Source organism: Centropristis striata, chromosome 22, assembly GCF_030273125.1.
Source record: "Centropristis striata isolate RG_2023a ecotype Rhode Island chromosome 22, C.striata_1.0, whole genome shotgun sequence".
Classification (NCBI taxonomy): domain Eukaryota; kingdom Metazoa; phylum Chordata; class Actinopteri; order Perciformes; family Serranidae; genus Centropristis; species Centropristis striata.
The window spans coordinates 2,430,882-2,445,563 of NC_081538.1; the positions used below are offsets into that span (position 1 = coordinate 2,430,882).

General features: G+C 34.2%; 1 protein-coding gene and 1 long non-coding RNA gene across 2 annotated transcripts in view; one reads left to right on the forward strand and one right to left on the reverse strand.

Moving 5' to 3' along the window:
- The window catches only part of LOC131960291 (uncharacterized), a 138,114-nt gene that overhangs the window by 72,374 nt on the left and 51,058 nt on the right, over positions 1–14,682 (forward strand). The window lies entirely within an intron of this gene.
- Positions 1–14,682, reverse strand: part of cacna2d1a (calcium channel, voltage-dependent, alpha 2/delta subunit 1a) — a 158,113-nt gene that overhangs the window by 53,073 nt on the left and 90,358 nt on the right. Inside the window, exons 8-11 of the mRNA XM_059325449.1 lie at positions 13,582–13,651; positions 11,877–11,927; positions 8,554–8,653; positions 1,155–1,313 (exon numbers count right to left, since the gene is read on the reverse strand). Coding sequence (XP_059181432.1) covers positions 1,155–1,313; positions 8,554–8,653; positions 11,877–11,927; positions 13,582–13,651 — 380 coding nt within the window. The remainder of the gene's footprint in view (positions 1–1,154; positions 1,314–8,553; positions 8,654–11,876; positions 11,928–13,581; positions 13,652–14,682) is intronic.

A 14,682-nucleotide genomic window follows, 5' to 3' on the forward strand; every position in this document is an offset into this window, starting at 1 on the left:
AGTTGGGTGAATTCAAAATTTCAAGGCAACAAACTTCGATAAAATTTTAAAAAAGTTGGACAATTAAACTAAATATTTTAAGTTTTGTTTTTGAGTTTGCTCAACTCTGAATTCATATTTTTGTCAACTCAACTGTAAGTTGTACTAACTTATAATTTTACATTGTAATAACTTTTAATCCTTACTTCTGCTAACTTCTGCAATGTGCTGAATTGCCACGATTGTAAAGCCGCTATGAAATGTCAGCTAATGTTGTGACCACAATTTGGAGTTAGCATTGATACGCTAATAGCTACTCTTGTAGCTGTAACAAGCAGCGCCGCTAGCATCAGTTAGCCGCTAGCATCAGTTAGCCGCTAGCTTTCGCTAATAACCGAATTTCACAACAAAGAAATAAGAGTTATCAGAACTATAGTCCCTTGTTACGGAAGCCCTGAACCGCAAGTGAAGAAATTTTTTTTTGAGATGTTATCTTGTTATTTCGAGATCATATCTCGTTATTTCAAGATAATATCTCATTATTTCGAGATAATACAAATATGTAAAAAAAAAAAAAAAGAATTAAAAAAAAAAAAAATCTTCCAAAATTTTTTTTTTCTTCAGATATTATCTCATTATTTCGAGATAATATCTCGTAATTACGAGATAATATCTCGTTATTTCGAGATAATATCTCGTTATTTCGAGATAACACACCTATGTAAAAAAAAAAATAATTTTTACATAGGTGTGACGTCGCTTTGTCAAAATTTTTATTTTTTTTTTAAAATAATTTTTTTTTTTAAATAGGTGTGTTTTCTCGAAATAACGAGATATTATCTTGAAATAACGAGATATGATCTCGAAATAACAAGATAACATCTCAAAAAAAAATTTCTTCACTTGCGGTTCAGGGCTTCCGTACCTTGTTGTGAACCCCAACTTAAAGATATAAGTAACAACAACTCACCAACTTGTTTTTGAGCAGACAACTGGCTTCCTTTGTTGTGCTAACTTACATTATTGCCCTAAATATCAGTAATTTATATTTCCAAGTTTTACCAACTTAAATCACTGTTTTAGGCCAAAAAATACAAGATAGCTTTTTTGCAGTGTACTCCTACGCCCTTATGTTGGCCAGATACCACGCACGGACGCCCACACTGACACTTTACCTGTGCGAGCTGCTGGAAGGCCATCTCAAAGCCGCCTCTGTAGTTGGTGATGCCCTTGGCTGTGATGCTCTGCACAGCATCTTTTAGCAACCTCTTGTTGCGGACGTTGGCCTGCACCAGGTTCTCGAAGCACGCCGCGTAAGTCGCCTTGTCATTGAACTGGAGGGGGAAGAGGGAAGGAGGGATGATGGGAAGTGGAGGGAAGGCATTTTGCACATATTTTCTGTTAAATATGTGGCCTGTTGTCCCTTCGTTACGGATTCATGCGGTGTCCCCTAAACACATAGGACAGGCTTAAAATCAGGCGTTTTAAGACTGAGGATATAAGGAATCAAATGAAACTGAGACTACTGACAAAAATGTTATAAAGTAATCTACTTTGATAACACTTTAACTTCTTGGCTTTGCAAAAAATTTGTCATGTGTGAAATTAATCAAAATCTGCACAGACCGAAGGGAGCTATAGGAGCAGAAGGAAGGATTGGCAGGAGAGCAGGTAGGGATGTGAAAACAGTGGCATAAGGAGGTAAAAAAAACAAAAACAACAACAACAACAAAGAGCTTGATTATGGAAGCATTAGGCCGTAGAGACAGACATGACTTTAACTGGTTAAGTTACATTTACACAGCTCTACATGTAAAATGTCTTCAGATTAATATTTGTGAATAGTTAATGTGGAGGAACAGATGGAACGTTATCAATTCATGCAAACACACACACACACACACACACACACACACAAATAAACCTATACACAAACACAGCATCTATGGAGGACTGGGACATCGCTCATTAATACCTAACATCTGTTTTGGCCCTGACTGTAGCCTTCCAATCATGATCATGTACAAAACACACACACACATACACACACACACACACACTACGACACACTGTCAAACGAGTGCATGCACACACACACACACACACACACACACACAGACACAGACACATGAGGTCAACAAATACTGGTTTTCTTGCATTTCTTGCATTTCTAGCCACACAGATTTGAATATCTGCCTTTACTTACCACTGAGTGCACACGTTTTTCCCCTCTTTATTAATATTCAATTAGATCTACACAGCTGGTTACATGACTAAACTGTACCTTCTGCTTGAGGCCATCCTTATTATATAATAATATTCTAGGAGGAATTACCAGGGATGCATAAAATATTACAAAATATGTACAATATGGTTGACAAAGTAGTGGAGATGGCACTTGAAAGGGATTTGAACTTTGTATTAAGTCGTTTTAACATGGCTAGCAGTATTATCAGCTTTAAAACTTATAGACCAATTTTTGTATTTTTTTAAGGGGATCTTTTTAGTCCTAAACATGAAATCTGGGAACCTTAATATTTGAAATGCAACTAAGCATGGTGTGTTAAATTATCCTAGTCATGTATTTGTAACAAACTTTGTGTTTTAGATAGGAGCCTATTTAAATTTTCAAAGTTTAAAAGGGCTTTGAGTGCAGTCTGTTTGTATGAGACAAATGTGTATAAAGTCCATTTTCCATTTCCTTTTTATGGGCCGATGCCATTTGTTGTCCAATGTAACCTTTCTTTTTTCTTTTTTTTTTACAGGAGAATCAGCCACGGAATAACTCAAATTTCCGTGAAACTGACACGGATTTCGCTACAATGCAAGTTAAAGACAGTCATATCCCGTGGCTATTCCAACATACAAAGTGATTATGTACATTCACTGAGTGAAGATTTAGAAAATAAAACATATATTTCTCGCTAGAAATGTGATCAAAATCCATTTTTATGCAGAAACTAAGTCAAAATATTGATTTTTTCACTAAAAATGAGAGAACTTTGAAAGTCACGTGACTTGGAATAAACCAATAGCCACGGGATATGACTGTCATTAACTTGCATTGTAGCGAAATCCGTGTCAGTTTCACGGAAATTTGAGTGATTCCGTGGCTATTTCACGGATTCCTGTGAGACCAGGTTCTAAAGACAGTAATGACAGCTGAGCATGCCAGTAGTGGTCTCAGAGGGTAAAAAGATAGTCAAAACTTTAAAGTGAGTTGTCAAAGCAATGGTGTAATAGAGAAAAAGTAGAAATCTGGGTGCATCTGTCACAAAATAGAGATCAGTGTAACATATGCTCAACATAGAGGAAAGATATCAAAGTGGTTAATAGGAAAATTATATAAGATAAAAAGGAAGGCCAGGATCTACGAGCACTTTCACACAATGTATGTGTCATCTCGTCGTGCTATTCTTCCTTTATATGCTGTTGTGTTTTCAGAGAGGAAGCTGCAGCTCACAATGACTGAGTGTTTCCAACTATTCAACATGTTGGCGGACTTACAGGGCAAATACTGCCAAGACGTTTGTCCTCTAAAAAGACACACGCCTACCCACACACCAATGTAAGCCACGGTGTGTTTGGATTTCATCTTACTTATAATACACATCTTAAAATATCTCAGATGCGGTAATAAAAGCTCAGCAGAACAGCATACTGTATGTGGGCCTGGTGTTTATATACAGTATGTTGATGCATACAAGAAATACCTCAGATTGCTCATAGTAACCATCATTGTTCTCAAGAAAAACACTTATTTATCACACAGTCTTTTCATTAAGTAAGATAACAGACTTACTCCAAGAAATCAATGACAGCTTAAGAACTATTTTAGAATATGGACGTCTCTTTTTCAGTAATTAGTGCCAAATTATATAATTCTGTCCATGAAAACTTCCAAAGAATCTACTAGAAAATCACAGGGCTCATAAAACAAGCAACTTATATGTTTATACTATATTAAAGTTCAGTTAATTAAGGTTAAGAAAGTTACCGACTATCAGGTTATCAGGTTATCAGAATTATGAACTCCTCAAAAAACGCTTTTTTTTTGGTCAATTATTTCTCCTCTTTAATAATACAGATTGGTATTGTATTTTATATCGTTGGAAAACCTGATTAGTCAACTTTACAACAATGTACAACTTGTAATAATTGTGCATTTGTGGAATGAGCAACACAGCTAAACCTTTGGAAAGGGCCCAAAAAAATGGGCCAAAATCCTCCAAATAATGTGACTATCTAATGATATTTAATACAATACCAATTAGTATTATTAAAGGAGAGAAATAAGTGACTGAAATAACGGTTCCAAACTTTTTTATTCACTTTCTTTGGTTCAGTGGTGCGTCTATGTGTGAGTAAGGATAATTAAGGACAAAAAAAGGATTATTTAAGTACACTGACTTAGAGATATCTATTTCATGTGTGAAACAGAGATACAGTATTCATTATAACACACACAAAAAAGTGTTGCCTTAGTGAGGTATTTATTTAGAAAGACATGAAATCATTAAATACACTATTTTATTTTGAAAGGTTCTGACAGATTGTCTAGGAACTGAACTGGATGCCATCTGTATACTCATCACACTGCTGCCTTATTTCGTTAACTTCAAAACCTGTTTCACTTAGCTGATTTGAAAATTCCAAACAAAAACATAAACCATTGCTTTATTAAGGGAAGTGAAAGAAAATGTAATTAATGGTTCATTTCGAAAGGCACCTGAATAATTCATTAATGCTCCCTCCCATTAGGAAGAAGGACAAAGAAGAGGCAAGTAAGGAGACTTCAGATGGCGTACAGGCTCACTCAAGTACATGATTTACAAGTGCCAAGATGCAATTAACTGGAGTGAGATATTTTTAAAAAGATGGACATCTTAAGAACTGTTGAAAAAGGGTAAAAATGGGTAATAATGGTGGTAGAGTTGAGGAGTTTGCAGCCAAACAGACCACCTGCATTCTGAAGGAAATGCTTTCTAATACCCATCTGTGATTAATGCCCACTTTGTACATTTAATAAACACAGAAAAGCAAGTTTATGATGTGACATTTGGTAGAAATATACCATCTTTATATGTGGGTCCTATAGAGTTTTCTTAGAACCAGAGCGAAAACAAACTATTGCTCTCCACACTGCAAAAAAAGAAAAGTTGGCTGAACTCAAAATTTCAAGGCAACAAACTTCGATTAAATTTTAAGTTGGACAATAAACTAAATATTTTAAGTTTTGTTTTTGAGTTTGCTCAACTGAGACCACAATTTTGAGTTAGCATTGATACGCTAATGGCTACTCTTGTAGCTGTAACAAGCAGCGCCGCTAGCATCAGTTAGCCGCTAGCTTTCGCTAATGACCGAATTTCACCGCTTTCCTGCATTTCACAACAAAGAAATAAGAGTTATCAGAACTATTGTCCCTTGTTGTGAATCCCAACTTAAAAATATAAGTAATAACAACTCACAAACTTGTTTTTGAGCAGACAACTGGCTTCCTTTGTTGTGCTAATTTACATTATTGCCCTAAATAGCAATATTTTATATTTCCAAGTTTTACCAACTTAAATAACTGTTTAAGGCCAAAAAATACAAGTTGGCTTTTTTTGCAGTGCATTGACTTTGTGTTGAAAAAAGGAGACTCTTGTCTGCTAGCAAAAAACGAAAAATTGTCAAAAGCTGTTGTGTGGTAAAAATGTACTACCAACAAGTTACAGAAGCCAGAAATAAGTTATTAAAATACCACACAGCAGCTTCTGACCATTTGTCGTTTTTAATTAAAGATTTGCTTTCTTCCTGGGAGTTAGATGAAAAAGTCTCTTGTCTGTACCGTAAATATGAAGCCACTGCCAACAGCCAGTTAGCTTAGCTTAGCATAAAGACTTAAAGAGAGAAAAAACAGCTAGCCTGTCTCTATCTTCCAAACCTTACCACGCAAGCTCATTGATTAACACAACATATCTTGTTCGTTTACACCATAAAAAATCAAGGTGTTAAAATAACAGGCTGTGTTTTGACTTGGGGTTATGTGTCGAGCTAAGCTAAGCTAACAGGCTGCTCGTTGTAGCCTTCCTGAAACTTTGAACGACTGCTTAACCCTCTATGATTCGCATTATGATGCCAGCTAGGAAAAATATGTTTGGAGTGTTTGTTTTTTTTGTCTTAATTAGACTAAATAAACATAATCTGAAGAAATTAAATAATTTTTTAAGTTTTTGGGGTTTGTTGTCCGTACAGGCAACATTGTACCATAACGGTGCACAAGTGAAAAAGAAAGTTTTTAAAATTGATTTGAACATAATTTCATTTAATAAACATGTGTAAAAGATTCAGTAGCTTCAACAGGGTACAATACATAACATTTTTAATTTAAAACATTATAAAAGGAACTTTTTTAACCGGTTTCTTGTCTGAATGTTGCCTGTAGGAAACAGTCTGAGTCTATGAAACTATCAAAAATGAAGGTTTATTCACCTATCAGTAGGAATATATTTTTTTCCAGATGGAAAAGGGCCAGAAAATTACATTTTGAGTGATTTTTTGTGGCGCAAAATGGCAAAGCTGTTTCCTTTGGAAAAGTCTGCAAAATAGGGTTTCAATATGGCCTCCTGGAGGTCATGTGACAAATTAAAGCATTGCTATTGGTTCCCTATACTCTTCCTTCTTTTTTAAAGTATGGCATCACTCAAAAACATGCATTGTAGAAATTTGACAGGCCAGAAATGGATATGTTGCCTGAGGGCAACACTGTACCATAGAAGGTTAAAGTAGTAAAGTATTTGTCTCTGAAATGTTTTCTCCATTTTCTAATCAGATAAAATCATTTGAAGACCTTTTGTTGCATTCAACAAAAAAAGGGAAACAAAACAACAATTTGGTGCTGGTTAAATGGCTGGTTCCTCATTCTCATTTCACCAGAAAATACAGATTAAAGTCTTATGCGTGGTCTTTAGACAGCTAATGACATTTGCTATTTTGCACTACCTAAGTGATGGACAGCCCCAATTTGATGGTTACCTCGCAACAGCATAAAGAGGTGGATTTTATCAGTGCTTCTAAAAGCTCAAAATCCTGTTAAAAGTGTGCTTTAAAATTCCAGTCCACGAAATAATTTCCAGCCTGGAATATGTCTTTGCGTCAACTCTTAAATTCCTCCAGCAGAGGGAAATAACCACTGTAACCACTTAAAATTGTGTTATTTTTCTTCACACATTTAATATTGTTCGGAAGCATGAATCTGACTTTTGCAGCCTGCAATGGAGCTTTAAATGATGATGGATGAATATTTCTTCAATCCCCTTGTCGGTAAATCCTTTGGTGCCTGAGATTTCTGCAGAATTTCAAATAGGCTCGGGCCTTTTCTATTACATGCCACTGATTCAAAGCATGGGTCATAAATACAACACACGTTCATTCGTCAAACTTATCTTGTGGCATTTCAGGGTTTGCCCAAGCTGTGTCATGTGTTCGCTCTATTAGGCACACATACTTGGATTCAGCTCTGATGCTCTGGAGACATGTCGCTCATACATAAACACACATGCACGCTCACACACGTAAACTCTATACATATAAATATATACACACACACACGGACACTTTCAGTCAGACAAATGAGCACATAAGCATGCATGCATCCATGCACATATACAGCCAATAAAGATCCATCCATGTGCGGTACATTAAGTCACTCAAAAGGTCACTGCCATGTTTAAACCAATGACTCAAACTGCCAGAGTAGCCTCAAAGACACAAATATGTCCACATTAACATCCAGCAACATGTACTCTAGCATTACAGAATCATGAGAACTTCATGGACAGGATTTTGAAAAAACAAACAAACAAAAAGTAGAATCTTAAGATAGAAAGACGAGTAAATAAACAATATTACACTGTAAAAATGTCGATTTTACGGTGAAAAACTGCTAAACCATGACAGTAAAAGACGGTAAAATGATAAATGGGTTAATTCAGTTTCAGTAACAATAAAACACCGTAAATGTATATATCAGCCAAAACAGTAATTTTTACCGTTTAAAATAAAAACAAAAACAAAAAAACATTACTCCACTGGCACTGTTTGTGTAACAAAAATATACTGTAATATATATACAGGCCATCACTGTAATTTTCGCATTTAATTTTTGTAAAAATACTTTTTCTCACTGTAAATGTATGTGTAAATGTTAAATGTACTAAACACCATATCTCTAACTACAGAAATATACTGTAATATTTAATGGTAAAATCTTTAATTTATGCAGCATTTATAAAGTATTTTCTTGTCAATTATATGGCAGAACAGCGTTTCTTTTGATGGAAAAAGTCCTTATTTATACAGTAAAATATGGAATAAAATGGCAATCTTAAACGTGAAATCAACAGTGCCAATATTTTTTTACTGTAATATTAAAAAAAGTTCTACCGCATTTATTACGGTAAAGTTCTGGCAACAGCTGCCGTTTTTTTACCGTAAAAACAACAAACAACAGTTTTTTTCTTTTTTTACAGTGTAGTGTAATGTGTGTTCATTTCTAATGGTGATTGAACTATTAGCTGGGTGAATACTCACATAAACCACGTTGACGAAGTCATCATCAGAGAGCGTCTCCAGCATGTTGCTGACGGATTGTTTGATGAGTTTGAGGGTGAGACCTGAAACGCTGCCACTCCTGCAGTTTGGAAGAAAAATAGTCCATGTTGCCACCACAACCAACTAAGAACACATATTAATAAAACAATGTTTTGTTTTATTTTTATACACTACCGGTCAAAAGTTTTAGAACACCCCAATTTTTCCAGTTTTTTATTGAAATTCAAGCAGTTCAAGTCAAATGAACAGCTTGAAAGGGTCCAAAGGTAAGTGGTGAACTGCCAGAGGTAAATAAAAAAAGGTAAGCTTAACCAAAACTGGAAAATAATGTACATTTCAGAATTATACAAGTAGGCCTTTTTCAGGGAACAAGAAATGGGTTAACAACTTAACTCTATGGAGTCTTGGGCTATTTTGTCGATTTTTGAATTCTTTTCATGTCTTTGTAAGTCATTTTGTGTCCTTTTTTGTCATTTTGTGTCTTTTTTTGGTCATTTTGTGTCTTTTGGTGTCATTTTGTGTCTTTTTTTAGTCCTTTAGTCCAACATAAAATGCGATTTTGAATCTTTTTTTTACTTTCAAAACACTATCATGCTCTAAAGAATTTTAAATGTTGCAAATGTGCATTAATTTCAGAGTACACTGAGACATTAAACTGCATCATTTTCAATTAAATTCTGGAAAAGTTGGTGTGTTCTAAAACTTTTGACCAGTAGTGTATATAAAAACTATTTCTGTCTGTCAATTTGCCCTTTGATATTTTATGTACAAGACAACCTTTTGCCTGATCCGGGTGGTGAAATATGGGTCAGTTGGTCTAAAACTTGAATATCCATATCTAACGTCTTGGCGAGATATCTCACTAAAACCCAAGAAGTTGAACAGATTTAACAACTGACATTGCCATCTGTAAAGCCTTCTGCCTGCAGGGCAAAAAAATTAATTCTAAGCCATAAGCAGAGATATCAGACCTCGTGGCTATGAGTTTCTTCCATTTAACAAGCATGCTAGATATAGTACTATCAATCAGCAAAAAAATCAATCATTGGTAATCTTAATTAATGACGTGGGTTAAGTGCTATCACCATTTCTTGGCTAATGACTTGCACACAAACTTTGCTAACAAATTATGAATAAATCTGTTTCTATGTCGGGCTGCTCTTGCTAAACGAGAAGGGGACCCTACACAGATGGATCCATAAATACAGTTAATTGTTTCCTGCAGGTAAAAAGTTTTTTTGTTTTTTTTTAAAGAAGAGAAATTGGATAAATGAGGAGCAGAGTTCCTTTAATGTTCTTTTCACCAAAGCATAACAGAGGCAGCTTTTAATGTCTAATAAGCCTCATCAATCCTCTGTGTGCCAATTACCAGAGCCGTGTTAAGAGCTGCAAGTGGACAAATTTAGTTTTTCATTCATCATGTTGCGTTGTCACTTAGCCCCGGTGCTGTGCTACGAGTGTCATTTATATTGAAAGTGGAAAAATTCAGATAAATCACTTTGATGCTGGCAAGAAAACAGCAAACTATAATCACATGTTCTTGCATGCATCAAGCATTTCTTGGACCGAAGTTCCACTGAGAAAATTGGAAAACTATCGGATATCATGATTAAAAGAACATACTTGTATAAAAAATGCTATTATAATGGCATTAAAGTACAGGGCAGGCACTGTAGATTGAAAATAGAAAAATATTATTTAATTACATTTTTCCACAGATGAATACACATTTAGTAACAAAGGAAAATGTGACCCAGTGCAACACTGTGGCTCTCTGGTCTATTTTTAATTATTTATGGACAAAAAAAGAGGTCTATGGGACAGAGGAATAAATTATATCAAGCTTTTTTATATGCAGACAACACTTGTTAATAAAATCAATTCATTGTTGTTGTTTTTTGCTCTTTTACAGGGATTGTTTTGACAATAACAAAAATATAGATTAATGGCCTTACACTTAAAGTTTAAGTCCCATAACTACCCTCTTCCTTTCCATTTTGTTTAATTACTTTTTATTTATTGACTCATTTCGTCATATAGTAGAAGGACAAAGAGCGTACAAAACGGAAAAAATAAAATAAATATAAAAACAATTAATAATAAAATAATAATAAATAACATCAACCATAAGTAAGTAAAGTAAAAAATTAAGTAAAAAAAAAAAACAAATTTATAAAAATGTACAGAAAATTCATTAAAAAATAATTTAATTACTGTCTTTACACACACACACACACACACACACACACACACACACACACACACACACACACACACACACACACACACACAAATAAAAAAATAATAAAAAAAATTAAAATTTAAAATTTAAATTAAAAAAATAATTGTAACTTGTGGACATATATTTATGCTACTTGGTAGGTTTGCAGTTTTATACTAACAATTAATAATAAAATAATAATAAATAACATCAACCATAAGTAAGTAAAGTAAAAAATTAAGTTAAAAAAAAAACAAATTTATAAAAATTTACAGAAAATTCATAAAAAAAATAATTTAATTACTCTCTTTACACACACACACACACACACACACACACACACACACACACACACAAATAAAAAATAATTTGAAAAATTTTAAATTTTAAATTTAAATTTAAAAAAGAATTATAACTTGTGGACATATGTTTATGCTACTTGGTAGGTTTGCAGTTTTATATCAACAATTAATAATAAAACAATAATAAATAACATCAACCATAAGAAATAACAAATTTATAAAAATGTACAGAAAATTCATAAAAAAATAATTGAATTACTCTCTTTACACACACACACACGCACGCACACACACACACACACACAAATAAAAAAATAAAATAAATAAATAAAAAATTAAATATAAATTTAAAAAATAATTATAACTTGTGGACATATATTTATGCTACTTGGTAGGTTTGCAGTTTTATATAATCTTAATCGGAATCAGAAAACTGTCTGTTTTTTATAAAAATAACTATAAATAATAAATTCTATAATCTGATCAAAGACTGAGCTGCTGTCGTGACAGATATCGCTCAAGAATCCTCCTCTGAGAAATCATCTCAGCTCTTCTAAACCGTAACTTTTGAGACATAAATCAGTCATCACCGGAAGAAGCAACTGGACTGTAAATGATGAAGTCGTCCGATACACTGCCTGCTGCTTTTTGTTTGTCAGTGTGAGTGCTGAGGCAGCCGTGGGCACCGCGCAGACAGAAAAGTTAGCATCAGGGCCTTCTGGCGCGCGAAAGAAAATAAAATCTGACTGTAATGGATGAATCACAAGGCCGTCACTCACGCATCCACCAGGATCAGCATGTCCTTGGGTGACGCTGCCCCCTGAATGTACCTGGTGAGTAATAACAGACACACACAAAGGTCGTGGATATTGAGCACATTAAAGAAATGTACTGTACATGTGCACAGAAGTGGAAAACACACACACATTATTGAGAATTATCATAACGCAGAAAATATTTTAACCCATAAGAACCCATGGTGACACCCGTGTAACAAACACGTTAAATCTTCTATTTTTTGTTACTAGGCTAAGTTTAAACCCATTTAACAATTCTAATCCGTTAATAGTTTGTCCTGTATTGCATTTAACTTGTTTTGACCATATTTCCTGAACAAATTAAAGTCACAATTTTGATAAACAAAAAGACACATGGTTATTTGTATTTATTTATTATCGATTTATTATTATTATGCTACTTAAAAACAAATTAAAAAAAAATAATTTGCTGTTAAACAGAACTAATAATGTCACAATTTTGATAGATGTTGTGGAGATGCAGAGAAAAAGGCAAATTTGTGTCTAGTTTTTTTTACATTTTTAAAATACGAAATATTATAAACATAAATATTATAATCATAAATACTATAAGCGCCCAATGTAATGTTTATGTCACATCACAGATCTTTGACATTTGGGGATAGTGTTTTTGAAAAAACACAAAAAGTGGAATGACATAAAACATCTAACAGAATCATGTTCCTCTTTAAATACTTTTAAGACCAAGCTCAAAAAATCCCTATAGATGTTTTACACCTTTGTATTTGTTTTGTTTGTATTTTGTTTGTATTTTTTTATTTTCATCTAGCTATGTAATTTAAGTAAAGTATAGTTATTTATAGGTTTAAGAGGGAGGGTCGCGTATAAGCCTTTTGGGCTTTTTGATCTTTCCTGCATTTTCTTTTACTGTTTCTTGCACTGTTATTTCCTAACAATTGTATGTTTTTTAAGTGCAAACAACAACAATAATAATAATAATAATAATAATAATAATAATAATAATAATAATAATAAAACACATCAGAAATGGTGCTATATCCCCCATAACTTTCCTTTTCAGGATAACTGGGTCTGGGTTCTTATGGGTTAAAACCAATCTACAAAGCATAAACTTCAGAAAACAAAACAGTAATGAGGAAAATACATTTTGCAGTGTCATCATTCTTATCTTTGAGCAAGTAAGCAAATATCGCTCTATTATTTGCATTTGGAATCAATCAGACTTTGTATTTTTTAATTATCTCTCTTCTCCCATGTCTTTCATAAACAAACAGTTATATGTCTTTGTTCAGAGCTCCAGCGCTCACTAGCCAACGGGCCTTTTGAGGCTAATGAAATTTAATAACATGGTTAAAAGAGTATTGGTGGCTTGCAGCCAGATTTTAATCATTTTTAGGAGACTAATGAAGCTTTTGTATTGGCACCCTTTGATCCGCAGTGGCTTCATCACCATAGTGCTCTGATGTTTGTTGGAGCGGCTCTGGCTTTGGTCAGAGAGCTAGATGTGATTGTTTTAAACTGTGTGTGTTTGCGTACGGACGCTCTGATGTGCAATCAGTTTATGCAACATGCAAATACAGTTTTTGCAAATGAATGTTTAATGTGAAAATGACTCAGGTAGATTGAATGAGCCACGCGTCTGCCCTTGACAAACACTAGAGAAATGACTGACGATTACAGACACAAAAACAAAAACTGCACTCACCACGGCCGCCTGCGCACATCGTACAGGTCGATCTTATTGACTGAATTTCTCGAGTCGATCCAAGGAGATGCTACAATTTGGAAGATGGAAGAAAAGGAGAGAGAAAAGTATGTTAACTTCACATTTAGCTTTAGTTTAAGGCACTTGAATATGTGTCAGTGACCAATTCCTCTTGTGTGTTAAGGCCTTTACACTTTTATCTTCTTCTCCCCCCCTTAATTGACATGTTAATGTATTTTTCAAACTGTTGTTTTTGTCAGAACGTAAATATTACACAGTGAGAAAGCATAATGTGGTTTAATTTCTCTGAGTTACTGCACTGCAAAAAAGCCAACTTGTGTTTTTTGGCCTAAAACAGTGATTTAAGTTGGTAAAACTTGGAAATATAAATTACTGACATTTAGGGCAATAATGTAAGTTAGCACAACAAAGGAAGCCAGTTGTCTGCTCAAAAACAAGTTGGTGAGTTGTTGTTACTTATATCTTTAAGTTGGGGTTCAAAACAAGGGACAATAGTTCTGATAACTCTTATTTCTTTGTTGTGAAATGCGGGAAAGCGATGAAATTTGGTCATTAGCGAAAGCTAGCGGCTCACTGATGCTAGCGGCTAACTGATGCTAGCGGCTAACTGATGCTAGCGGCACTGCTTGTTACAGTTACAAGAGTAGCCATTAGTGTGGCTATTCCATGGATATTTGTTCCTATTGGTTTGTTCTAAGTCACGTGACTTTCAAGGTCCTGGCGGTCAGAACAAAAAACATTTTTTTTTGTGAAAAAGATCATTATTTTGACTTAGTTTCTGCATAAAAATGGATTTTGATCACATTTCTAGCGAGAAATATATGTTTTATTTTCTAAATATTCACTCAGTGAATGTACATAATCACTTTGTATGTTGGAATAGCCACGGGATATGACATTAACTTGCATTGTAGCGAAATCTGTGTCAGTTTCAAGGAAATTTGAGTGATTCCGTGGCTATTCCACAGATTTTGAGTTAAGCGAATCCGTGGCTATTTCACGGATTCCTGTGAGACCAGGTTGGTTTTGCAAGATGTGATCCGTGACTGTAATGTTATTTTTTAGCCCAAACTCACACAA